Here is a 25484-nt window from a genome sequence, read left to right on the forward strand (position 1 = left end):
AGGTAAAAGTGAGGCCTACAGATGTAAGCGTACGGTGATATCCTAAGCATATCTCCTACTTTGTCTTCCTCGCTCTTCCGCTTGCCATGGGTCCTCGGATTCTGCGAAGGGCTGAATCCTGCTCTATTACCCTGATATGAGCGTTCGTTCGCTTGACGTTTGGATGGGTATCGAGGAACTCTTGGTAGTTCTTCAGAAGCCTCCTGTATCTGTGGTTCGATGCGTTTAATGCCTTGCTGCCCCCACCATCCGAAGCCTCACCTGGTTTGTAGGTGGGGAAATTCTCGAGAATGTTCTTGTGCTCTGACAGCGCATCAGTGATTTTTCGCTCGAACTCATTTCGATCTGCTTCTTCTTGAGGGATCATTTTTGGGTACGCCTCTATGTGAGACGATTGGGCGCTTTCGGAAGCGCCCCTGCATGGTGATGTCATGCCCCATGAAGGCTGGCCGATAGTGCTGCGCTGAAGCGGAGGAGGTTCGATGCAGGGGCCCTCCAGAAATTGGAAGAAATACGGGCGTCGAGGTCGCACCGGCGCGATGCTTTCGTGAAACCGCATCAAATTTGGGTGAGGGACTTCCTCGTCCTCCTAAGCCATATATTACTGGATGATTCGTCGACCGTCGAGGTGGAGGATGGTCAAGGTCCGCACTGGCATGACCGGTCATGACAGGAGAGGCAGGTTTTGAAGCCACATGTTCGGCGAGGCCACGGTGAACCTCAACGGTGTTGAAAGGCGAGTTAAAGTCTGGCTGACCGTGACGCGCTGAAGTGGAGGAGATTGAGTGCGGAGCTTGACCATAAGGCGGAGGAGATATAGACGGCGAGGGAGAGTTTGGCGAGACAGGAACGAATTTGGGTGGGAAATTCAGCAGTCTTCCTGAGCTCGTCGGCCTTGGTGATTGAGATTGTGCAAGGTCTGGACTGATATGACGGGTTATGGTATCGAAAGGAGAGACAGGCTGCGGAGGCCCAATATCGGCGAGGCTCCTACCGTAGTCGGGTAGAGGGGGAGAACCCGGTGGTAGAGCTTGCAAGCTTGCAGAGAGGTACGGTGGCGAGGCTGGGACCATGAGCATGGATGGATTGACGGTTCGCGTATCGGCCGATGTCGCCCTTGGCCAAGATCGATACGAAGCGCCGCGACTACTCGGCCTCTCCGCCCATGGGTGTTCCTCCTCGTACCATCTCGCGTCTGACATCGGCGGCGATATAGCAGAAGTCAAGATCAGCTCCGGAGACAAGGAGCGAGACGAAGGCAGGAATGGTACTGCCGAACCTACCGAGGAGAAACACTTTTTGCCGAGGTTTCGGCGATCACGGACCGTATGCCCGAGCCTGTGGGTCCGAGCGCAGCGTCAACAGGAGAGCAGGATTCGGAGGGGCTAGCCCTCAGCTTGAGATATTTCGCGCAGAGCTCGCGCGTTGGTCCAAGGGCAAGTGTAGCACCGGGGATCAGCGCTCAGCAACGAGCAGCGATATTGTAAAGACGGGAAAGCGCCGGCCGCAGAATGTAGGGCCTGAAGATCCTTGTCCAGCTTTTCGAACGAGTCAGGAGCGGGTACAGCGCGGTGTGTCAGCATGCAGCGTTGATCGGGAAAGAGAGGGAGAGAAGGAGCGTCGCGGCGAAAGCGCGCTGGTGTCTGTTGAGGCGATTAACACACGAGACATCCCGCCGCGATCCAAACTTCACGTTGGTACTCAAAGCGACCATGGTGAGATCCATGTATTTGCAGGAGCAACAATCGACGCGATGGCGATAGAATTGCTAATCGTTTGCAGGATACCGCTTTTGCACTGTCGGGTACGCTCATCAGAGGCACATGTCTACAAGAGGAGAAGGGAGATTGGGGTGTGTAATGCGCTTAGAGCTTTGCCTTGACCGGTTCGGATCCGCCAGCGCTCTCGGCGGCCATACCCTTCTCGACGACTTCCCGCACTTCGTTGCACGCCTCTTCGAGGTAGTGTCGGAACGCTTGAACGTTGTTGTTCGGACCTCTGTTCATCGACGTAATGATGAACCGCAGAGTGCGATTGTTGACCGAGTACGACAGGCCGTAACCTTCGTCGACGACTGTAACATTGCCAGAGGTCGGAAACGATCAGCACACGGGTCGTCACGACCAGAGGTTTACATGAGAAGCTCGCAGCGTACCTTCTCCGTAACCCCAACCATCAAAGTATTCACTCGAAAGCTGCGAAGTCGAGAGGACCCAATTGCTCGATTGACCGAACGTCGCGTCCTTGTAGATCGCAGGGAGTTCCTCTCCCTCCTTGAGAAGCTTCTTGAGACCTGTAAGAAAAGCATCGTGATTGCATTAGTTTGTCGACTTGATTCAGGAATGCGAAACCCGAACCTACCGAACAAGTGACGGTCGACACCTCGTCCGTCTGCCGCCTCTCCTGCGAGCTTGATGTGTTTCGAAGCGGCCTTGCGGAACAGTTCGAGACGTTCGAGGTCGCTTCGGCTCGAGTCTTCCATGCTCTTGTACCACGCGAGCGCATCGCTCGTCGTGCTCCGAATGACCTCTGTCCGTCCAAGTCGGTACTTCCTCGTCTGCGCACTCTCGTACGTCGGGGCAACTTTGCCTTCCATTTTGTAGAACGCGAGTCCCATCACGAGCTGCGCGTACGAGTCGGGCGAGGTCTTGTACGTCTTGATCGTGTCCTTGCCGTAGCCGGCGTACTCGAGGACGGCGAGATCGTGCTTCGCCATGACATCCTCGTGAGCCTTGATCGACTCTTTGATGGCAGAGACGGCGGTCGTCGGCAGATTGAACGTAATCGGTTTCACTTGCGGGAGCGAATGCACCGCCCGCGCAGAATCGCCCAGGTCGATCTTGCCCATGTCGAGCGAGCGGCAGAGCCAGTCGTTCAGGCGAGAGGTGGGAGTTCCGTCCATGCAACTGTGCTCTCCGTTGAAACCAGACTTGCCGTTCTCAAACACGACCACTGCATCATCGGGAATCACAAGAGGAGGCTGTCAGGTTTTCAAAGTCGCAAACCCCGCAAGGTGATAAGACACTCACGCTGATGCTTGTCGAACCATCGGTCTTTGCCGTCTCCGACCCAGAGTCCACGAGCTTTTTGCTCGCGGGTGACTGGACTAGTCGAGTCGAGCGAGATGATGATGATTGCAGATTCGATGCGCTCGAGGCTTTCGAGGTTCTTTGCATCGTGCGAAACAATTTGTTCGCGAGCCTGGCGAAACAGTCCTCGTTGAGCACTCAGGTATTCTGACAAGCATATTCAGGAGAAACTGACCTTGGTCCACAAGTCGCGATCAGCCGAGGTCAGAGCTCCAACAGGGGTCGAGTCTGCCTCGGTTCCCGCAATCTCGACGACCTGCTTGAACAGCGTCTCGAGTTCCTTTTCGCTGAGCCATTCGCCTGTCTCGTCCACGATGGGGACCTCGTAGAACTTGTTTTTGCGCACAACGACGACGTGATTGTGAGTAGCAGCATCGTAAATTTTGGCGGTGTCAGAAGGAGCGGTAGGGAGACGGGTTGCGTTGAACAAATATTTGTAAGAGGCCATGCACAAGGGCGTCTTGCGGGCCATCTCGGGTTCAAGTTGTTGCCTGTATCGTAATCGCCGCTGGTCAGGTAAGATTCGCTATCTGAATATTGCCAGACTCACGTCACGACAAGACGTCGGAAGAAGAGGAGAGCGCGAGTGAGTGCTGCTGCACGGGCGGGACCGTTCCTTCGTGATTTGTCGTCCTTGTGACTGTAAAAGTAGTTGACGCCTGCATCATTCGAATCCAATAGAGTCAGTCAGAATGCACAGTGCGACGTCGTGTCGATCAAAGCAAAGCGTGCTGACCTGGTACCACGGGTCCTCGCCATCCAAAATAAGCCGTCTCGTTCCACCATTCCGACAGCCAGCTGTCTCTGCCTTTGGCCCGTTGCAAGAGTCGTTCCTGCAGCTGCTTGACGAGGGGCGACTCGACGAATTTTTTGACAGCCGACTCGGATGCGGACCAGGTCGGAAGCGGGGAACTCGACGACGTGGGTTCTTGCGGAGTGTGGTACGGGCGGATCGATGCGAGGTACCGTTTGGCGGTTTCTTCGAGCGTCGGAACGGGCAGGTGCGGCAGACTCGACTCGTGGCGGACTGTCAGGGTGCGAGCGGGCGTGGTCAGTCGAGGTCGAAGTAGAGACAGCCATGTCCGAACCGCAACGCACGCATGGGGCCGACCTCGGCAGACTTGGCGGTACGAGTGGAGGACATTGTACGCGAAAGCTTGCTCGATTTGACTGCAAGTCGACGGATTGGGAGCATGAGAGTCGTTTGGGAAAAGCGAAAAGGAAAACCGTCAGAGCACTCTCAGCCCGGCATTCAATAACAGCCGGAATCGCTTCTCCGGCCGGAGTACAGCCCCTGTTTTGTGTCATGACCCGGCGAGACCTCTCTAGATCTGGATGCGACAGCAATTGAGGAAGGACAATCCCCAACAGCGAGCGAACCAAGAAAATCACAAGCCATGCGACACACCCGAATTCAGAAGCCGGACATTTCGCCCAAAATCCTCGATGGACTAGAACGAGAACACACCTATTGCAATGAGCGGGCTAGGAAACGAGTAACGCACAACAAGAAGAAGCCCAATGGAAAAACCCAGAAATCTAGAGCAACGAGCCGGAACCGAGCTTCTACAGGTTACTCTTTGTTCCTCGTCGGCCCTTGCCAGTACCTTTGCCCTTCTGGCCCTGACCGACTGCATGTCGCTGAGCCTGGTCCTTGACAGGTCCACCACGGCGAGATTTGCTACAAGGAGGCGAAAGCGCAACCGTTAGTCACGCGAGTCAACCTGCGGCGTTGTTCCCCGGGAAACTCACTTTTTGACGTTGGCGGTCGTGAAGAAGTTGGTCGCCTTCTTCTTGTTCGTGGTCATGCGCGCTTCCTTGACCGGCTTGGCTTCCTCGTCGTCGTCGGAAGAGACGTTGTCGATAGCGCGGTCTGGTAGGTTGCGCAGGCAAGTTCAGCATGCGATATCGCAGGATACTCGAAACGTCGACGAGGGTCATGGCTTACTGCGTTTCTTGCCAGCACTGTTCTTCTTCTTCGATGACTTGGCCGCCGCTGGTTCAGCTCGGTCAACAATGATGTCGATGTCCTCTTCCTCATCTTCCTCCTCCTCGTCGTCCCCATTCTCGGTGGCGATCGACTGGTCGGCGGACGCTCCATTGAGCGCACCTTCGGCGTTGGCAAAGAGATCATCCCACTCGAGAGGCTCTGCCGAGTCACCCTCCTCGAAATCTTCCTCGTCCTCCTCCTCTTCGACAACATCGTCATCATCGTCGCTGGCGATACCGCCCCACTCTTCCTCGTCATCTTCGACCACAAAGCTCGTCTCGATAGGCTCCTCGTCCTCCTCTTCGATCTTCTTGTTGTCGTCCGGCAAGAACTTGGTCGAATGAACAATCTGGTGAAGCGGTTGCGAGACTCCAGGAAGTCGTCGAATCGTGTTACCTTCAGCGTCCGTGTCGAGTTTCGAGGCCGAAGTCGATGCGACTGGTGCAGCGGCGGGAGTGGCAATACCGGACCCGAGTTTGAGCGGTCGGGGAAGGGGTTTGCCAGCCGCGTCGACAGGCTCGGGAGGAGCGACAAAGTAAGGGATCTTGCCTCGAATCCAGTCCTATCGAGTGAAACCGTATTAGCGAGATAATTCGGCATGGGAGGACAGAGCGAGATCGAGGACCTACGTTGATGACGAAAGTGGCAACCGTGCGGTAGTCTGCCTCTCCACCTCGTTGCAGCTTACCCGTCTTCCGTGCCAGCTTGGTCAGGAAATCTTCGGCATTGTCCCATTCTGGGACACCGTACGTCCGCGCGAGGTACTCCTTCCTGACTCGGTCGAGCAGGAACTGGATGTGACTTGCAGGGTCGGAAAGATGCTCGACTCGGACGATTCCCTTGAGGACCTTTTGCGATTCAGTGTCACGAGCCGAGGGTGGCACGATACCGGGGCAGTCGATCAAATAGATGCGTCGCATCAAAGTGATGTACTGCCACACTTTGGTCTCTCCGGGGATCGGAGCCGTTTTGCACACGGCCTTCTTCTTGAGCGTGTTGATAATGGACGATTTGCCGACATTGGGGTAGCCGATGAAGCCAACCGAGATTTGCTTCTTGTCGGAGAAGAGAGACGAGAACTGGCGCAAAAGCTGGATGAGAGATCCCTTTCCGAACGAGTTGTTGATCGAGGCGTGGAAAGCGATAGTAGGATGAGTTTTGGAGAGGATCTTGACCCATCGAGCCTGTTTGCAAGAAGCGAATACATCCTCAGCCTACGACCTGACAGAAAGACGTGGATGCGAGAGAACGTACGGCAACCCAGCCAGGAACGAGATCGACCTTGTTTAGCACGTAGATGACCTTCTTTCCACGCTTCTCTTTCGCCAGGTAGGCTTCGACCGAGTCACAGCGTGTACCAATAGGGTCGCGCGCGTCGAGCACGTGGAGGAGGACGTCGGAGGAATCGATAACCTGAAATGTTCACAACGGGTAAGGAATGACCTCAGAGCAGGCGATACAATACTGCGAGACATACCTTGTACAGCTCACCCCAAATACGCTTACTTGTTCCGGCACCGAGAATCCAGTCCTGCTGCACGTTGCCGAGCTGACTTTCTTCCTCTTTTCGCTTGAGCTCCTCAGGTGCGATCGTTCCCTCGGTGTCTCGCAGGTCACTGATAGCCTGATCTTTCTCTGCTTGCACTTGCGCGTCTTGTACTGATTTCTGATGCGACGCGACTGCTCCGGCGAGTTCCTCGATAGAACCGACATCGAGGCGAGGTCGCTTGCGCTGGGCTTTGGCACCGAAAGTGTCCGAAAACGGCTCGGTGGTGGTCAGATCGGGGATCGATTTCTGCAATGTTCGAGGCAGATCCGGTCAGTGACGAGCCGTCGGTGCAAATAAATAAGAGAGATATACACTCACTCCGCTGACGGTGTCGGTCAACAGACTGAGAGGCAGCTTGTTTCGCTTGAGCACGACTGCATACGGGTCTGCAGTCTTCTCCTTCATGCCCTCCCTGAAGTGTTCCAACGCGGTTTGCGAAATGGTCCTGGTGTTGCCGAACCATCTACGGTCTGGCTGCACTCGTCCTGGAGTCACCTCCTTCGACTGGAACTCTGCTTCTTGAATGATCTTGCCGTCTGCGGCCCTGATGGCTCGTCCAGACTTGCCCGAGAGCATGTTGACCATCCTGGCTGACTTGGCATCTCGGTAGAAGTTCTCTCCTGCACAACACGCTCTCGAGGTCAGCGCCTCGATCCCGTAGGAGGACTGAGCTCCTCGGAACCGCCTGTACATGCACGCGTGCAGAACACGAGGCGCTGCAGGCGAGAGACGGTATGCTAACCTTTTGTTCGAATGTTGCCCGTCTTGAGGCCGGTGGCGGCGGCATGCTTGCTGCTCCTCGCCTTCGTTGTAGGGTTGGACTTGTCGCGTGGGGGCATGGTGGCTTGTTTCGGACCTGCCGGCTGGGTTGGAGACCTGATGCAGCGAACTCGCCTGCTCGAGATAAAATAAATAATTTCGCTGCGCGTCGTCGCCCCTCCCCTGAGGTACGGCATAGCTCAACAAGTCCGCTCATCTCCTCGGGGAGTCAGCTTGTCGATATCTGCTGTTCCCGCGCTGTCAACGGTATCTGCTTGCGCATTCGTAGCGCCGAGGCGCGCCGGATGCACCAGTAATTCGCCGACAGGAACAGCTTCGGGAATATTCTGAATCAATGCATTGACGTTGTTCCGAACGAAACAGTCTGCGAATCTATCATATGTATGTACAGTAGACGGATTGGTTGAAAGGTGAGCGACGGAGGAACCCGCGAGATTGAGGTGATACCCCGGATTTACCATCTGTATTTACGTTACCGTAGCGCAATTGTCACTAGACAAAGTGTTCACGAAACTGCATTAGGTTTTCCCGAGAACTCGAGACGATCATCGCACGGCCACTCGTCCCACTGCCCGCAGAACTCGCGCATTCTCTGCTGCATTGCTTCGGACCCAAGCGATCGCAATCCGTGACCCTCTCGCGACGAGCCGCAATCGATCGCTCGTTCCCCCCGCTCATCGCTCCAAGCCCTTTTGTTCCCACAAATCGGCCCACGTCAGCCGCTCGACCTCGACCATCGCTCCAGTACGGCATCGGCTGCTCGAAAGCAGGACAAGCAGTACAGCTCAGCGAACCAGCGCGAGCGCTCCTGCCGCTTGATCGAATCGCGACCCCGGTAAGTTTACGCTCCCCTTTCACATCGGATCCCGCTCTCCGCAGACGCGCCTCCCGCCAAGCGCTGTCAATCTCGCGCTCGCCTGCCTAGACTGACGATCAGCTGACCGATTGGGTACACACACAGCCAGTTCTACGGGCACACGTGTTTCCGTTCCACTGCGCCGCCGAGAACCCGAGGTGTGAACCCGAACCCCTCTCGCTCCAGGATCCACTCCCGCTCGAACCTTTCCTGCGGTCTCCGCGCCCTGAACTCGCTTCCCTTTCTTCCTCGTACGTGCGCGTTCATCCTGCCATCCGGAGTATCGCCGTATGCTACACGGACGCTAACGCCTCTCGCCTTTCTCGCCTTCGTACTTGCTCCCTTCGTGCCTTCCCCGCCTCGCTACCGTCGCATCTCTCCGTCTCTGCACATTCACTCAACGCAATCGCCATCCCGCCCTCGAACGTCCCCAATTCAGCTTGACGGCCGTTCCAACCGCAGACTGCGCCTCTCCACCCTACCACCACCAACACCTCCCGACACATCGACATGTCCGCCGCTGCTGACATTCAGGAAAAGATCGCCGCCGCGCGGAGAGATGCAGAGACGCTCAAGGAGAAGATTCGCGCCAAGCGAGAACAGCTTGCCGACACCAGCCGTAGGCGACGCTCTTTCTCTTCCCCAAGTTCGCGATCATCGATACTGACTCGCCGCGCTACCTCCTCACTGCCTGCTAGTGCGAGCGATGGCAGCCGAGATCGACCCCCTACCGCGTGTAGCGATGCGCCCGCGACGAACCCTCAAGGGCCACCTCGCCAAGATCTACGCGATGCACTGGTCGCAGGATAAACGGCATCTCGTGTCGGCCTCGCAGGACGGCAAGCTCATCGTGTGGGACGCATATACGACAAACAAGGTGCACGCGATTCCGTTGCGCTCGTCGTGGGTCATGACGTGCGCCTATTCGCCGAGTGGGAACTTTGTTGCATGCGGAGGCCTCGACAACATCTGCAGCATCTACAACCTGCGTTCCAAGGAGGGAAGCGCCAAGGTTGCTAGGGAGCTGTCAGCTCACACAGGATACCTCTCGTGCTGTCGATTCCTTAACGATCGACAGATCCTCACATCGTCTGGTGACATGTCGTGCATGCTGTGGGACATCGACGCCGGAGTCCGGATCATCGAGTTCAATGACCACACTGGCGACGTCATGAGGTACAGTTGGCCGTCCTGTCTTGTCCGTCTCTTCCGCGCTGACATACGCTCGCGCGCCAGTCTGTCGCTCGGACCCAATCAGAACGTCTTCGTTTCTGGAGCTTGCGACGCGACAGCAAAAGTGTGGGACATTCGAACAGGCAAGGCGGTGCAGACTTTCACGGGTCACGAGTCCGACATCAACGCTGTCTCGTGAGTGTTTTTGCTGCGTCCCATCCGCTGACAGACCGTGGCTGACTGAACCGAGCGACTTGTTGCAGCTTTTTCCCGAACGGCGACGCGTTCGCTACTGGTTCCGATGACGCCTCGTGCCGACTGTTCGACTTGCGTGCCGACCGAGAACTGAACCAGTACGTGCACGACAACGTGCTGTGCGGCATCACTTCAGTCGCTTTCTCAGTGTCGGGCCGAATGCTGTTTGCCGGCTACGACGACTTCAATTGCAACGTGTGGGACACACTCAAAGGAGAGCGCGTCGGAGTCCTTGCCGGACACGAGAATCGCGTCAGCTGTTTGGGAGTTAGTCAAGATGGCATGGCGCTGTGCACAGGCTCGTGGGACAGCATGCTCAAGGTGAGTCCCTCGTCGCGCGTGGGCTTCGACATGAAACTCATGCCCGACCGTCTTCCCAGGTGTGGTCTTAAATCGGAGCAATCGTTGCCTTCGTCGTTTCCCTTACCATCCCTCGCCATTGTCGTCTTCGACACGCTATACCCCTGTCTTTCTTTACCGCTCGATCCGCCGAACCATGTCGGCAGAGAGATCATGTCGTTCCTAAAACCCGATCCGCGTCTTTGCCATGTCATTGTGACCTCTCTTACTCGCGCTATACCCATCGCTACTCGCCTCACCTGTCCCTCCCTCTCTGACTTGTTTCTCCTCGTGTGTGCCCACGCCTTGCTGTTCATTGTTTCCGAACTCTTTTCTCTCTCTCGTAGTCCATCAGTCGTCGTTTTCTGTTTCGTTTCACTCTTCCCTTTTTCACCCGTACGCCTCTGGATCTCGCTGTCGAAGTCGCGTTCCCTTTCCCCTCTATTACTTACCGTACTCTTGCTTGAACGCGGCGCAACCGTTGCCTTGTCGTCCCATGAGAGTAGCGAATCTCAGTTCTTTTTGCTCGACATTTTCCCTCGGCAATTTCGCTCGAATAAGCGAAAGCTGATGTTGATCTGGGCATTCCTCGTATCTACTTGTCCGTTGGGATACCCCTTCTATGTAAGGTAAGATGCGGGAATCGAAATCGCAAGAGCTCGCAGAACGCGTCTCGTCAGTGTGCGCTCCCCGCATGGCTTTCCTTTCCGCCCATACTCTCTGATTTCCAACATCCGGTCAGCAGAGACTCTAAGTTCAATGAGTCGTTCTGCATCAGGAGCAACGACTCCCACAGCCTCGGTCAGTCTCGCAGACCCGGTCCCTTCTCCACAGCGCTCAAGAGTCGGCACGTCCTCGAAAGTGGGGGCGGGCCAGGCAGGTCGCGGAAAGGACTGACACGCGAACCCCTCGGTGGAACAGGTCACGGTGAATCCGTTTGAAGCGCAGAGACCCCGCTATCACAAGGTGTGTCCCATCTAAGCTCTCAAACACGCAGACGCTGACGAGGAACGTCGATTGTGATCCGACAGCGAACGGCGACTGGTGCGCGTCTTCCTCGCCTCTATGCAGCATAGGGCCATCCAGCTCACCGCCTTATGCGATCAGGTTTCATCCCCGAGGGACAAAAATCGCTCAAGGAGGTAAGCGCGAAAGAAATCGTCGCACGGTTCCCCTTGTTTTGATCCGTCTCATTAATCCCCGTGCCGGCTCTTTCCTCCTTCATCCGAATCATCGCCGTTACAAATTTGGTTCACGATGTGACACCCCGGTTCTCTAGATTTTTCCTGGAGATGCCAGCGCTTGGAAAGCCGCACTTGCTGCCAACGAGAAACGGTTCGAGAAGGACTCGGAGACGATCGCTGCCAATATTGTCGGGATTCTCGGGTCCTCACTCGCGCGTCAACCTTGGAATGTCGACGAAACTGCCGTGTTCCAAGCCGTCGCCCTCGCCACTCGCGATCGTCTACTTAAGAACTGGAACGCGACGCAGCTCTACCATACTCAGCACAAGGTCAAGAGATGCTACTACCTGTCGTTCGAGTTCCTCATGGGAAGAGGGCTCGACAATGCCCTTCTCAATCTGGATGTCAAAAAATCTTACTCCGACGCTTCCCACAAGCTCGGTTTCCCATTGGAAGACCTAATGAGCGTCGAACGCGATTTGGGTTTGGGCAATGGCGGTTTGGATAAGTTCTCATTCCCTCTGCTCACCCGGAACACCTAGAAGCGAGCCTGAATGAGCTCGAGCTTTATCCGGGACAGAGTGAGCTAACACCGCTTCGATGCCTGCCTGTACGCAGATTGGCAGCGTGCTACCTTGACTCGGCCTCGACGTGCGACCTGCCCGTATGGGGTTACAGCTTGAGGTACAACTTTGGCATCTTCAAGCAACTGATCGATGAACAAGGCAACCAAGTCGAAACGCCCGATCCTTGGCTCGATAATGCCTGTCCTTGGGAGATCCCTCGTCTCGACGATGCAATCGAGATCAAGCTCGAGGGAGTCGCCACCCGTGGAAAGGACGGGAAAGGTCCCGGATCCTGGACCGGCGGCGTCAATGTCCTCGCGGTCCCTTATGGTACGCATTATATATGTGGCGAGCTCGCAATTCATCACTCATACCTCTGGAATCCTGGTCGCAGACGTTCCCGTTCCCGGATTCGAGACTGTCACGACCAACAACCTTCGACTCTGGCAAGCTCGACCCAAGGTTTCGTTCGATCTCGCGTCTTTCAACGCTGGTGACTATGAAGCGTCTGTACGTGAAGCCGAGCTCGCGGAAAACATCACGCGCGTCTTGTACCCGAACGACAACACCGAAGAAGGCAAGAAGCTCCGTCTCAAGCAGCAACACTTCTGGACTTGCGCCTCGCTTGCGGACATTACGCGTCGATTCCGCAAGCTCAACAAGCCTTGGTCTGAATTCCCCGAGTACAATGCGATCCGTGAGCCTAGCGCACTTGACTGCAGGCGGCCGCAACTACACGAAAGACTGAATACGCACTGCCGTTTTTTAGAGCTGAACGATACTCACCCTACCCTTGCCATTGTCGAGCTTCAACGCATTCTCGTCGACGAAGAAGGTCAAGACTGGGACGAGGCTTGGAGGATCGTCGTCGCAACTTTCGGCTGTGAGCGCTCCCGTCCCAGCCTTGCCCTTGCCTTTCGCTGACGCCTTTCCGCTGCGTCGCCCGTCCAGACACGAACCAGTTTGTCTCTTCTCGCAATTTGTGACGGCCACGGGTGACTCTGCATGAGACTCATGCTGCGCTTGGATCCTGTTCTGCAGCACCGTCATGACCGAGGCCCTCGAGAAATGGAGTGTGCCTCTTCTCAGCCACCTTCTCCCGAGGCACATGCAACTCATCTTTGATATCGTGCGTCGGATATCTTCTCCCTCGCGCCTCTGGTGCTATCGTTTCTCACAGGCTACACATTTGCTTCCTTGGCAGAACGCGTTCTTCCTCGAGGAAGTTGCCAAGAAGTACCCGAACGACCGAGGAAAGCTTGCTCGAATGAGTTTGATCGAGGAAGGCTACCCGCAGATGGTCCGAATGGCAAACCTCGCCGTAATCGGATCCCACAAGGTCAACGGTGTCGCTGCCCTTCACAGTGACCTCGTCAAGTCCGATCTCTTCCCTGACTTTGTCGACTTCTATGGCTCGTCCAAGTTTACCAACGTCACAAACGGAGTCACGGTCAGCGTTCTCGCCTATTCCTTGCAAGTATCACGCGATGACTGACGGTAGCAACCTTGCAGCCACGCCGTTGGCTTCTCCAAGCGAACCCGGCGCTTGCGCGACTCATCACTCAGTCGCTCAAGTCGGATAAATGGTTGACTGACCTGACCGAGCTCGAGGGTTTGTCCAAATTTGTCAACGACAAGATCTTCTGTCAAAAGTGGAGGGCAGTCAAGCAGGAGAACAAACGTCGCTTGTTCGACTACATCCAAGAGACGATCGGCATTACCCCGAACCGGAAGGCCCTGGTTGACGTTCAGATCAAACGTATTCATCAGGTACTCCCGAGGCGTGCTGGTCCCGAATACTACGCACTCGCTGACACTCAATCGCGCGAATGCAGTACAAGAGGCAACAACAGAATATCCTCAGTATCATTTTCCGATACCTCGAGCTGAAGAAGGTGAGCTTCTTTCTGTAATTTCGTGACCCTCTGCGATACTAACGGGCCATCTTCCGCCCGCAGCTCTCGCCTGAGGCCCGTGCTCGAGTCGTCCCTCGTCTCTCCGTGTTTGCTGGCAAAGCGGCCCCTGGATACTATCTTGCCAAGACAACCATCAGGCTCATCAATGCTGTAGCGTCGTATATCAATGTCGATCCGGACACCGCCGAATACTTGCAGGTTGTCTTCCTCCCCGACTACTCGGTCTCCCTCGCCGAGATCATCATCCCGGCGTCAGATATCTCCGAGCATATCTCGACGGCCGGAACGGAAGCTTCGTAAGTCGCGTATTGCGTTTCACTTACCGCGACGGCTGTGACTTAGCTGACACGTTGCCTTCTCGCGTAGCGGAACTGTGAGCTCTTCATCAGAGTTCAATTGCGGGGCAGGAATCGTCGTCTGACGATTGCTTGCGATGTGACAGTCCAACATGAAATTTGGCCTCTCGGGTGGCCTTATCCTCGGTACTTTCGACGGTGCGACGGTCGAGATCGCACAGCACTCGGGCGAGGACAACAGTACGTCTACATGTGAACCTCTCCCTCTGGGCAAAGCTGACTCTCTCGATCCACAATAGTCTTCATTTTCGGTTACCTTGCTCACGAGATTGCCGAGAGGCGCAAGATCCACCAATGGGGCAACCCGCAATACCCTGCCGAGTTGCTTGAAGCGATCGACTTTGTGCGCTCGGGTAAGCTCGGGGACTCGACTCCGTTCGAGCCGTTGTTCCGCGCCATCTTTGAAGAAAAAGACTACTGTGCGTCCTCTCTCTGACCTGACTTGACTTCGTGAGAGGTGTGACTGACTTTCAATGATTGCTATTAGACCTCGTCTCGGACGATTTCCTCTCTTACCTTGCTGTATGTTCCAAGTCGTCCACTTGCGTCACAGCGCTTGCTGACAATGGTTCTTGTTGAATCTGCAGGCTCAGAAAATGGTCGATGAAGCCTTTGTCGACCAGGAGCGCTGGACCCGCATGAGCAGTACGCCTTGTTCTGTGCGAACTAAGCACCTTGTCCATACTGATTGCTTGACCCGCAGTCCAAACCACCGCCAAGATGGGATTCTTCTCGTCCGACCGCGCTGTCACACAATACGCCGAAGGTGAGTAGTCTCGATATCCTCCGAGAGCGAGTCGAGTTGTTGAAGACTGTCGTTTCGTGACGCAGAGATCTGGAACATCGAGCCTATCAAGATTCCGGAATCGTCGTGAAGAATGAGGGGTTCGAGCGCTCTGACGTGAAGGAAACCCAGTCAATCAAAGTCCATCAGTACCCAGTCTTGCGAATATTCCGTAGTTTGTTTACATCTGTGCCCCAAACCAAAGTTTTGCCGAGTGCCACCTGCCGAGTGGCTTGGGAGAACATGCGAGAAGATTTTGATGCGAGATGAACCTCCCCTGATGTTGACGAGATCCAGACCCCCGCCTCGCAGCGAGCGATCGGAATCGCTTGACCCGCGCTCCCCTCTCCCCCCTCTCTCTCTCTCCCCTCTTCCCATCACTTGTGTACCTCGTGTCACTGTACCCGATCGCGACACTCCAGCCCACACCCACCAAGCACACCCCTTTGTCCTCGTACGTGTGTCTGCTACACCGCCCTGAGGGTCGGCCCGCCCCCGCCACCGTGTTGATCCGAGTCACTGACCTCGAGTGTCCCCCTTCTCCCTTTCCTCCTCACAGCCACTACACTTCATTCAACCACAACAGCTACATCGATCATGCAGATCTTCGTCAAGACTCTCACGGGAAAGACGGTAAGTCTCGGGCATATCAAGAAGGAACGTGTCGTCACGCAGTATTCCTCATTCGCTTTGTCATCCCTCTTCCCCTCCTCTTAGATCACGCTCGAAGTCGAGTCGTCCGACACGATCGACAACGTCAAGGCTAAAATCCAAGACAAGGAAGGTATTCCTCCCGATCAACAGCGCTTGATCTTTGCTGGAAAACAACTCGAAGACGGACGCACTCTCTCGGACTACAACATCCAAAAGGAGTCGACTCTTCACCTTGTCCTTCGTCTTCGTGGAGGTATGCAAATCTTTGTCAAGACCTTGACGGGCAAGACCGTAAGTAGAGACTCTTCCCGTCGAACCTACAACGAGCGGTGTAAAGCTCACACACGACTCGCCACAGATCACGCTCGAGGTCGAGTCGTCCGACACGATTGACAATGTCAAGGCCAAGATCCAAGACAAGGAGGGCATTCCTCCCGATCAGCAACGTCTCATCTTCGCTGGCAAGCAGCTTGAAGACGGCCGCACTCTGTCGGACTACAACATCCAGAAAGAGTCCACCCTGCATTTGGTCCTTCGTCTCCGCGGAGGAATGCAGATCTTTGTCAAGACCCTGACGGGCAAGACTGTGCGTAGAGATCCATTACGACGATATGGCAAAGCGGGATTTAGTGCTTACACATGACTCGCCACAGATCACTCTCGAGGTTGAATCGTCCGACACGATCGACAACGTGAAAGCGAAGATTCAAGACAAGGAGGGCATTCCTCCCGATCAGCAGCGTCTCATCTTCGCTGGCAAGCAGCTTGAAGATGGTCGCACTTTGTCGGACTACAACATTCAGAAGGAGTCCACTTTTCACTTGGTTCTCCGTCTCCGTGGAGGTATGCAAATCTTTGTCAAGACTTTGACGGGCAAGACCGTGAGTTTCGCGTGCTGCTTTTCGTGTTGTTCGCCTCTCGATTCTGACGCGTGCGCGCCCCTCGACGATACTAGATCACTCTCGAGGTTGAATCGTCCGACACGATCGACAACGTGAAAGCGAAGATTCAGGACAAGGAGGGCATTCCTCCCGATCAACAGCGTTTGATCTTTGCTGGAAAGCAACTCGAGGACGGACGAACCCTCTCGGATTACAACATCCAAAAGGAGTCGACTCTTCACCTCGTGCTTCGTCTCCGCGGTGGTATGCAAATTTTCGTCAAGACCCTCACGGGAAAGACGGTAAGTGCCCTATAGGCTTTTGAACTTTCTCGATAATGTTTCGTAGCTCACTCGGCGTGCCTTCCATTGCAGATTACGCTCGAAGTCGAGTCGTCAGACACGATTGACAATGTCAAAGCCAAAATCCAGGACAAGGAGGGTATTCCTCCTGATCAACAGCGTCTGATTTTCGCCGGAAAGCAACTTGAGGACGGTCGCACTCTATCGGATTACAACATTCAGAAGGAGTCTACCCTGCACTTGGTTCTCCGTCTTCGTGGCGGATGCTAGATCGCAATCGTTCTTCTGTGTAGTCTTTCTGTTGATACCGATAGCTGAATCTCAATAAACAGTGTTTTTGACCCACTCTTATCCCTGGCGTCCTTGCGATACGCTACAAACAGTGGACGGGCCAGAGCGGACCTCGGGAACGGAGAGTGATGGCAAATGAGAGATTGCCCGCGCGCGCGCGGACGAGTTTCGAGCGGCCGAGGAAATGAACGGCACAAGATCTACCAAGTGTTGCGTCCTATCGACACTCGCTTCTGTTCCCGCTTCAACCTACATCTATCGCTTACCATGTCCACTCAACAACAACACACTGCTATCTGCCCTGCGGACTTGCCCGAGAACGTGTTTGCGCTGCAGCGAACCGGTCAACTCGCGGCCTTGTTCACCATCATTCGCGACACCAACACGCACCGAGGCGACTTTGTTTTCTACGCAGACAGGATCTGCAGGTTGCTGATCGAGGAAGGTGAGTACTCCTCGTCGCGCCGTACACGTATTTCCCGACGCTCGAGCTGATCAAACCGGTTTCACTTTCGCAGGTCTCAATCACTTGCCCGTTGTCGACAAGAGTGCGTCGTTTCTGCGAGCTCGTTTTGATGTCCTATTGTGCTCACTCGGCGGACCTTTTTTGCAGCCGTCTCGACCCCGACAGGCAAGTCGACGTTCACTTTTCCAAACGCAGGATTCTTGGCTCGAGTTCCCCACATCCTCCTCCCTCTTTGCCGCCTCCGTCTCTCGTCTCTCGCACATTCTGCGCTGTTCTTGGAAAACCATCACCTACCTGCGTCAGAGATGCTGACTACTCGCCACTTGAAAAAACAGGTCTCGAGTACAAGGGAGTTGGGTTCGAAGGCAAGATCTGCGGAGTCTCGATCATGCGTGCGGGAGAGGCTATGGAAGCAGGATTGAGGGAGTGCTGCCGGTACGTCTCATCGATCTCCTTCCTCACGCTCCGTCCTCGAATTGCGATACAGCGCTCGAGCCTCGGGACGAACAGTGACTCTTGAAAGAAGTGGCATACTGACTCTATGCCTCGACGATGCAAACCCCTTTCATTAGTGCTGTCCGGATAGGTAAAATCTTGATTCAGCGAGACGAGGAGACGGCACAGGCGAAACTCTTCTATGCGAAACTGCCCGACGACATTGCGAGCCGATACTGTCTCCTCCTCGACCCGATGCTTGGTACAGCTTGCTCCGCTTCCACCCAGACTGTCATTTACTGACTATACTCCTGTCGCCGTACAGCGACGGGTGGATCCGCGATTAAAGCGGTCGAAGTTCTGATCGATCACGGAGTTCCTCAAGAGCGCATCATCTTCCTCAACCTCGTGTCCTGTCCCGAAGGTCTTCGAGCGATGCACGACGCGTACCCCAAGATCAAGATCGTCACTGCATGGGTCGATGAGAAGCTCAACGAACAGAAGTACATCGTGCCCGGTTTGGGAGGTCAGTCTTTAGTACTCGGCGTTGCGCTCTCGACACTTTTGCTGACCATCCTTGGAACTGGCTCTCTACCTTGACAGACTTTGGAGATCGTTACTTTACCTCAAACTAAATCTACAATCAGTGCAATCGGGAGAGCTTCTCGAACGACAAGTACCCATCATGGCCGCAAGGGCACGCCAATTTCCCCGTCTATCCTGTATCAATCAATCAACAACAACAACACATTCTTTGTCTCTTCCCTCTTGAATTGTTCCCTTGCAAATCCTATGATCTCTTTGAAAATCTCAAGCAGCAAAGTTTATTCACTCTCTCTTCTCAAGTGCCTTTCTCTCGAGAGAGTCCTTCTCTCGTCTTGGGAGGCACAATAGCTGGCTCAAACGAGGACGGTCAGGCAAGGAGGCCCCGCGAGGTCTAGCTGGTACCGTAAAGTGTTCGAAGTGCGGAACTCGAGAACGGTTGAACGGCGAGCAAGAGTGGAAACTCGGCAAGCTGAGAAAAAGGGCCCTTCAGCCAGAGGAGGAAGCAAGCTTGTTGGTGCAATTGTTTTGATATTGCTATCCTACACTTTGTGGGTCAACTTTACGGAACCGTCGATACCTCCCAATCAGTGATGAGGAATTCATCGAGCGAGGTGAGACGCTGCAATGCAGTTTTTTGTCAGTACGACCCTCTCTCTCTATCTCGGCAGGACGCTCAAACTCGGGAAAAAAGAGCTCACATCAACGTCCTGTTTCTCGAGCACGAAATCAAATACGTTCGCATTGTCTGCGATTCGATTCTGACGGGTCGATTTCGGAATGACGATGAAACCCTATGACACGCCGTGGTCAATACAAACATGAAGAAGAAATGCGGAGGAAGCAGCTCACTCGATCGAGACCATATCGGATCAGAACTTGAGCAGGGCTCTTGTTGTACTTTTTGGCGAGTTCGACGACCACCGGGTGATCGAATCGCTCGCCCCGTACGAGGGGTGCCCATGCTTCGAGGACGATATCTTTCGATTTGCAGTACTCGACCAGTTCCGTGCGTGCCATGAACGGGTGCAGATCGATTTGGTTCACAGCGGGAACGTATTTCGGTGAGGTTGCGAGAAGGTCCTCCAAATGCTTCTTGCCAAAGTTACTGCAGTGTCGCATCGTGAGTGACTTGTTGCGATGTAGCTCTGCCGGGGAGAGGAAACTCACGAAACACCAATGCTCTTTGCTTTGCCTTTGTCCTTGACGAGACAGCAACCTTCCCACATCTTGGCTCTCACTTCCGGTCCACCATTCGGATCGTGGATGAGGTACAAATCGACGTAATCGAGTCCTGCCTTTTGCAGAGACGCATCGATCGATTTCTCAACCCAGAGAGGGTCTGTTCGGTTGTGCATGAGTTTGGTCGTAAAGTAGATCTCGGATCGAGGCGTGTTGGTCTTCTTGATGAAATCGTTGATCGCTTTGCCACAGTCGGCTTCGTTCTCGTACCATTCGGCTCCTGTAGACGAAGATTCTGTCAGTTTTCATGCATCGCGTGGGTATTTTGACCTCGAGTCGAATTTGCTCACCGTCAATGTGCTGAGTAGTTTGGTCAATCGAAAAGCTTGCGCGGATTAGCACTGCAAATTACTCTTTCAATCGAACGTAGGAGGAAACACACCCTGTAGCCGGCCTAGTTTCGCGGAAGCACGAACGAGTCAGCTCCTCATGTGGTGAAACAAGGGTATGATGGTGGGAGCAACAGACCTCGAGCGCCCACATGACGGCGTTGTACGTTTCCTGTCCCGGCTCGGTCACATAGACACCTGCACAATCACGAGAAAGTCTGATCAACTCCGCAGTCGGACTCGAAGATGGGGGGAGATGCAAGCGTGACGAACCGAGTCCGAAACGTGGGTACGAGTTGCCATCGTTGAGGGGCACAGTTGAAGTGATCGTGTACGTATCAGTGTTGGCCATGGTGGTTTGATGGCGTGGCGAAGGAAAGTGTGAGCGAGCCAGAGCACGCAACACGTACCGGACGTGAGGCAGTGCTGGCCGCATATAGTCAACGTCAACATCGCGCTCGCTTGCATTTTGCTCAGCAAGGATCCCCTGGTGTTGTGCTTGTAAGGCTAATCGCCACGTCTTTGCGCACTCTGCGAGTCTCTCGAGGAATATAGTCATCTAGGTTCACCTTTGTAATTCTAATGCTTGCAGCAGCCGGGCAGCTGTAGATGATCATCTGGATCCACATCCAGCCGTCGAGCTCCGAAGGCATGCCGGAGAGGAGTGTAAACCGGAGAAATGGACGAGCGATTTTGAGCTTTTCTGCACTTCCTCGGTATTCGAGCGGATCGGAGTTACCAACGCTACCTGTTCCTGCTTGCTGGAAAGAGATGCGGGGTCCTGATGTGAAGACTCGACGTAGTGCCCGATTTAAGCAGATCGAGGTTTCGCGAGGTACGCGATGTGGAAGCGAGATGGGATGTCGTCAGTCGATGCTTATGGCGGACAGCTGATCTCGTCGGCTCTCCCTTCTCTCCTTTCATTTCAAAGAAGCAGCTTCCACTCTTCACGTCACCCTGCTCGTCTCGCCCCTCTCACAACCGTAAGTCTTCGAGATGAATACTCTAGAGCTTGAGCTTGACAATCTCCTTCGCTCACTCACTTTCGCTGCTGTTCAACCCTTGTCGCTCACCACCCTTCTTACCTCGTCTGCAGAACAACTACCCTCAAACCTACAAACAACATGTCTGCTGCCTACTCTGGATCTTCCGCCGACACGGGCAACACCACCTCGCCTGCTGGCGCCTCGAACCCGGCCATCGGATCTGGCATCCCTCGTACGTGCTTCGAGCTTCACTAGTAGTGTTGTACCGGCGAGCTGACCGAGCCTCGTTCGGTTGAACAGAAGAGACCCTCTCGTCCAAGATGGGCATCACCATGCCCGCTGACGCTCAGGTCAAGGACACCGAACGTGAAGGCGACCACGTCGTCTCGAACCAGGACACTTCAGGAACTGCTGGAGCTGGAGGTGATTTCGTGCACAAGGAGACTCAGGGTCACGACGTCAGCAAGGGCAGGCTCGAGACGAACGAGGAGAAGGAATTCAGAGAAGCTCGAGGTCTCGACGAGCCTGTCTCGGCCGACAGGAAGTCTGCCGTGGCATAAACGCTTGAAGCAACACACTCTCTACCCGACCATTCATCGCATCCGTGTACAAAGTCGTAAATACACCTGCAAATGCAAATAAGATTGAACTAGCACACGAGTATACAACATCAATGCAAAGTCATTCAGAGAGATAATTGCTACACTGGACCTCGATCCTTTCACTCGAGCACATCGAACGATGATTTGACGACAATCACTTTGTCTCCTTCACGCTCCTTCTCCTCCTGCACAGTCCTCTCCATGCCATCCCTCGACATCTTCCTCAGGTCCCGAGCCATGAAGCTTGGTTTGCGGTAGGTCACTCCCGAATCCAATGGGAACCTGACGCTGAGATCGGAAGGATCGAGAACAACTCCAGCTTCCTTCGCACGTTCCGCTGCCGCCTCGATCGCTTTTTGTGTCACTCCTGTCGGCAACATGAGTGACGAGAACATCATTTGAGTTTCTCGAACTTGGTTGAACAGGTTCGAGATTTGTCGAGAATCGTGAGGTGAAGGCGTCGCTTGGTCTGACGACGTTCCTGTCGCTTTCTTGACCTCGTATCCGACTTGCCACACGGGAAGTCCCGCCTCGGCATCCTTGGGGTTCGGTCGAATGACGACTGGTCCAATGGACTCTTCGCCATCGATGTAGTTCGTACCTCTGACTTCGAGCAGGGTCATTGGTTCCTCCTTTGTCTCTTCCTGCTCGGTAGCTTCTTGATCCTTGACCTTTTTGTTGTGGGGCGTCACAAACAGTCTCAAGACATCGTTCTTCGGGTCGGCCGCCCACGTGACCGAGACGTTTTGTTCCGGGAAACATTCGGTCGCTTCCCTCAAGAGTTTCTCGAGCATCCCCACCGACAACTTGAACACTTGTTGACCCGTTTCAGTCGTGTCAAACAGTGCTTCGTCCATCTCACTGATCGGCAGGTACTGGAACCCGTAGAACCTGGCAGTCGAGTGATACGCGACAAAGATTCCATCCATGCATCCTATCCGCGCTTGGAACTGATACTTGAGGAACGCAGAGCGGATCAAATCCTGTTGTTTGTGTCCGTCGAACATTTAGCTACTTTGAGATTTCCGGACAAAGCTGGTTTCTGGGGAAAGAGAGAGTCGAAAGACTGACATAATATTCCCGTTCGAACGATTCCCAAGGTCCTCGCAGTTTGTCAATCTTGTACCCTGCAGATTCTTCATAGTTGAGTCGATCTTGCCGAATCGCGACCGTGCCGCGAGTCTTGAGATCAAAAGTACCGTTCCCGGGCAAGTACTCGTGTACGGCGTCAAGTTGCGATCGCAGAACCATATCGTCCGTCTGCCCAAAAGGAAATGTCAATCACGTGAGTAATTATAGATCAGATCCGAGGGACCCTCACAGTGGCGTAATGGTAGGCTTGTCGATGATCAGCTTCAGACGGGGCAGGATCTTCCGCACCGACCAGGAACCGTTTGAACTCTTTCGGGTCCGTCGTCAACAATTTTTCCATCAAGTGTCCGTAATCAGCCAAGACATTCGAGTCACTTGTAGCGTCGAAAGATTTGTCGGCGTCGATCGAGTACGTGCCAGTCTCGGCGTTGTAGTTCAGGATGACCGAGACGGGTAGTTGTTGTCCCATACTGAACGCACGATCCTGGAGCAGCGGCGATTTCGACGTTCAGGAAACCCCTTGGCAGAGGTGTAGAGCGACTTGGGGAGAAAGACTGACCTTTTCGGACCATGGCTCACTGAGCATACTTGTGTTGACCTCTTTTCCCTTACTGAGCCAGAAGTAGATCTGCAGTGATTGTCGAGATGAGTTATTACTTGAGAAGATCCGAGTTCTGTCAGCGTGTTGGACTGACCTGACAGAGCATCCCGACGGTAGAACTCGTACTACCACTGAACAGTTTCTTTTCCCGATTCGCCACCATCTTGAGAGTCTCGTCCTGCGAACTCGTGATGTACGCCGGTAGCTTGTTGAACTCAAACTCTGTGATTTTCGGTACATTCTCGAGAATCTCGGGAGAAAAGTTGTACACTCCCGATCGAGGATCTCGGAGGAAGTGCACTCCTGGATTGAACAAGACTCGAGAGAGGTTGTGAGAGAGTTTCGCAATCGGTACATCTGCAAAGGGCGATTCGGTCGGAGAAAATTGCACGTCGGCCGGGGAGAGGCGATGAGGATAGGTCGATAGCTCCCGAGGTTCCGATCTTCTCGGTTGTCCCGATTGCAGGGCAGGGTGATCCTTGAGGGGCATACCTGTTCGGCGCAACGAATCAGGCGAGAACAATTCATTCAGGATTCGACGGGACTCACCTCGCGCAAAGCTTGGTTTCTCCCCCCGATCACGGTTGCCAGTTTGAGAGTGTTTCTGTCGCTCCTCCCGCTCGCGTCTCGGTGAGATCCTGCCTCTTCTCTCGCGCGCGATCTCGGCCTGTTCCTCCGCCTTGTTGAAGTCCTGCGCTGCGCCCATGAGCAACCGAGCTGCTTGTTCCGAGATATTCACCTCGTCCTCAACCGGTACCTCGTTCTGCACGACTTCCTTGCCCTTTCCCTTGTCCTGAGATTCGTCGCTCACTTGCAACGTATCGACAAATTGTTTCAGAAGCGGTGGGGACGATCGTTTGGCAGGTTTCGGGATCTCGGGACCTCGCACGCCAGATGTCAAAGACGAAGGAGGCAGGTAGCCCGAGATGGCGATCTCGAGATCTTTGATCTCTTGAGTGATCGTGTTTCTGCGCAGGCTCCAAGCACTGCGAGCGGCTTCAGCATGGAGAGCTTTGTCGATCTGCATACGTCGTTGGGTCGACAACAAAGGTTCTGTCAAGGTCTGATCCTCGGCTTTGCCTGTCTCGTCCGCTGGTGTTGACGGGGAAGGGATTGATGCCGACGAAATTGACTCGTCGAAAGAAGCGGAAGGAGAAACTGCCGAGGCTGGTGAATCTGCCTCTTTCGTAGCCTGTCAGTGAACAGCCAATCATACATGAGTACAAGGAGCAAGGGTGACGACGAAAGGAAGGAGGGTTTACTTGTTGAGACTTTTCTCGTTCGCGGTCCTCGTCTCGCTGCATCCGTCTCGCAATCTTGTAGGTCTGCATAGACTTTGATCGCTTTGTCAATTGCTCCCACGGGACCATGCTGCGTTGTTTGCGTTTCAGTTCTGACAGTTCGGCTTCGAGTTGCGCGAGCTTGTCCTTCTCGCCGTCGGTTAATTGACCTCCGGAAGCGAGTCGGGCGACTCTGAGTGCCCGCTTGAGATCTCGTTTGTCTTTGCCAGGATTCGCAAAGCCCATTCTCCGTCTCAGATCAGTCGGAAGCTGCGAGCAAAAGGCGGTCCAAACGGGTCAGAGGGTTGAGGACAAGGGGTATCGAGTGTACCGATTGCTTACAGGATTGTCGCTCGATGATTGTTGTCGTTTGAGCTGGATCGCAAGCTTTGCTTGGTCCTTGTGCTGCCACTTGATCCGGTTCGCTCTCGCCTGTTCGCGCAATCTGTTCCTCCTCGTCTCCTCTTCGCGCTTAGGGTTCAAGTTGATCGCTCTCTCCGTCAACCTGTTGAGCTCTGCGGGCAAATTCGATGCAGAGGTTTGAGGCAAGGCAGGAGTCTCGGTCGTCGACTGGTGTGGAGGGACATCTCGGTCGAGTTGCTCGCTCGAAGTCAACGCCGAATCCGAGTCGGTTGAGAGGGTGGATGACTCGTGTCTGCGCTGCAAGAGTCGCTTGCTGAGAGTCGAGGCTGGTCGAGACGAGGCGAATGTTGATCCATGAGACCACGATCGCGCAGGCAGAGACGCGCTAGTTGATCGGGTTGACGGGCAGGAGCTTCGAAGTAGTGTGTACATCCGAATCCTCCTGGCCACAGATGGACCGCGGTTCAGTGGATGATGAGACGCAAACCCGCCGATCGCGAATATCGGCAACTCTAGCTTCGCTCTCTCTCTCTCTCCATTCTCCTGTAGTCGTCTGCACCAGACACTTGACGACGAGCCT

General features: G+C 54.6%; 8 protein-coding genes across 8 annotated transcripts; 4 read left to right on the top strand and 4 right to left on the bottom strand.

Annotated features, from left to right (window-relative positions):
• Window positions 1-1865: 1865 nt before the first annotated feature.
• On the bottom strand, window positions 1866-4233 carry JCM15063_005836 (choline/carnitine O-acyltransferase; the record flags this gene model as incomplete). The annotated part of the gene is made up of 8 exons (XM_076676592.1): window positions 1866-2074; window positions 2156-2293; window positions 2362-2952; window positions 3030-3201; window positions 3265-3580; window positions 3640-3748; window positions 3826-4116; window positions 4188-4233. 8 exons carry the CDS (start codon window positions 4231-4233, stop codon window positions 1866-1868), a joined length of 1872 nt encoding a protein of 623 aa, XP_076536051.1.
• A 422-nt stretch (window positions 4234-4655) lies between these two features.
• Window positions 4656-7467, bottom strand: NOG2 (putative GTPase NOG2; the record flags this gene model as incomplete). Its single annotated transcript, XM_076676593.1, has 8 exons — window positions 4656-4770; window positions 4842-4962; window positions 5038-5641; window positions 5709-6263; window positions 6334-6492; window positions 6557-6874; window positions 6947-7248; window positions 7371-7467. 8 exons carry the CDS (start codon window positions 7465-7467, stop codon window positions 4656-4658), a joined length of 2271 nt encoding a protein of 756 aa, XP_076536052.1.
• Window positions 7468-8774: 1307 nt separating this feature from the next.
• GPH1 (glycogen phosphorylase) lies at window positions 8775-14928 on the top strand (the record flags this gene model as incomplete). The annotated part of the gene is made up of 24 exons (XM_076676594.1): window positions 8775-8883; window positions 8963-9440; window positions 9501-9632; window positions 9701-10013; window positions 10953-10997; window positions 11063-11075; window positions 11139-11173; window positions 11311-11723; window positions 11834-12111; window positions 12176-12478; window positions 12551-12664; window positions 12733-12742; window positions 12823-12910; window positions 12986-13231; window positions 13294-13551; window positions 13617-13676; window positions 13740-13993; window positions 14064-14070; window positions 14140-14233; window positions 14293-14472; window positions 14541-14575; window positions 14641-14698; window positions 14757-14819; window positions 14885-14928. The coding sequence occupies 24 exons, from the start codon at window positions 8775-8777 to the stop codon at window positions 14926-14928; spliced, it is 3630 nt and encodes a 1209-aa protein (XP_076536053.1).
• A 506-nt stretch (window positions 14929-15434) lies between these two features.
• On the top strand, window positions 15435-16944 carry UBI4 (ubiquitin; the record flags this gene model as incomplete). Its single annotated transcript, XM_076676595.1, has 6 exons — window positions 15435-15470; window positions 15555-15782; window positions 15850-16077; window positions 16145-16372; window positions 16447-16674; window positions 16747-16944. The coding sequence occupies 6 exons, from the start codon at window positions 15435-15437 to the stop codon at window positions 16942-16944; spliced, it is 1146 nt and encodes a 381-aa protein (XP_076536054.1).
• Window positions 16945-17232: 288 nt separating this feature from the next.
• On the top strand, window positions 17233-18501 carry FUR1 (uracil phosphoribosyltransferase; the record flags this gene model as incomplete). The annotated part of the gene is made up of 7 exons (XM_076676596.1): window positions 17233-17410; window positions 17484-17513; window positions 17579-17674; window positions 17767-17866; window positions 18004-18128; window positions 18192-18392; window positions 18470-18501. 7 exons carry the CDS (start codon window positions 17233-17235, stop codon window positions 18499-18501), a joined length of 762 nt encoding a protein of 253 aa, XP_076536055.1.
• Window positions 18502-18971: 470 nt separating this feature from the next.
• JCM15063_005841 (aldo/keto reductase) lies at window positions 18972-20332 on the bottom strand (the record flags this gene model as incomplete). The annotated part of the gene is made up of 8 exons (XM_076676597.1): window positions 18972-19031; window positions 19111-19203; window positions 19262-19517; window positions 19580-19871; window positions 19942-19951; window positions 20034-20045; window positions 20120-20178; window positions 20254-20332. 8 exons carry the CDS (start codon window positions 20330-20332, stop codon window positions 18972-18974), a joined length of 861 nt encoding a protein of 286 aa, XP_076536056.1.
• A 772-nt stretch (window positions 20333-21104) lies between these two features.
• JCM15063_005842 (uncharacterized protein) lies at window positions 21105-21526 on the top strand (the record flags this gene model as incomplete). The annotated part of the gene is made up of 2 exons (XM_076676598.1): window positions 21105-21198; window positions 21267-21526. The coding sequence occupies 2 exons, from the start codon at window positions 21105-21107 to the stop codon at window positions 21524-21526; spliced, it is 354 nt and encodes a 117-aa protein (XP_076536057.1).
• A 161-nt stretch (window positions 21527-21687) lies between these two features.
• PET127 (Pet127p) lies at window positions 21688-25336 on the bottom strand (the record flags this gene model as incomplete). The annotated part of the gene is made up of 8 exons (XM_076676599.1): window positions 21688-22551; window positions 22640-22828; window positions 22890-23144; window positions 23220-23288; window positions 23356-23753; window positions 23811-24453; window positions 24524-24811; window positions 24884-25336. 8 exons carry the CDS (start codon window positions 25334-25336, stop codon window positions 21688-21690), a joined length of 3159 nt encoding a protein of 1052 aa, XP_076536058.1.
• Window positions 25337-25484: the final 148 nt, after the last annotated feature.

This window comes from Sporobolomyces koalae, assembly GCF_050403365.1.
Source record: "Sporobolomyces koalae JCM15063 DNA, S_koalae_JCM15063T_v1_ctg5, whole genome shotgun sequence".
NCBI lineage: Eukaryota > Fungi > Basidiomycota > Microbotryomycetes > Sporidiobolales > Sporidiobolaceae > Sporobolomyces > Sporobolomyces koalae.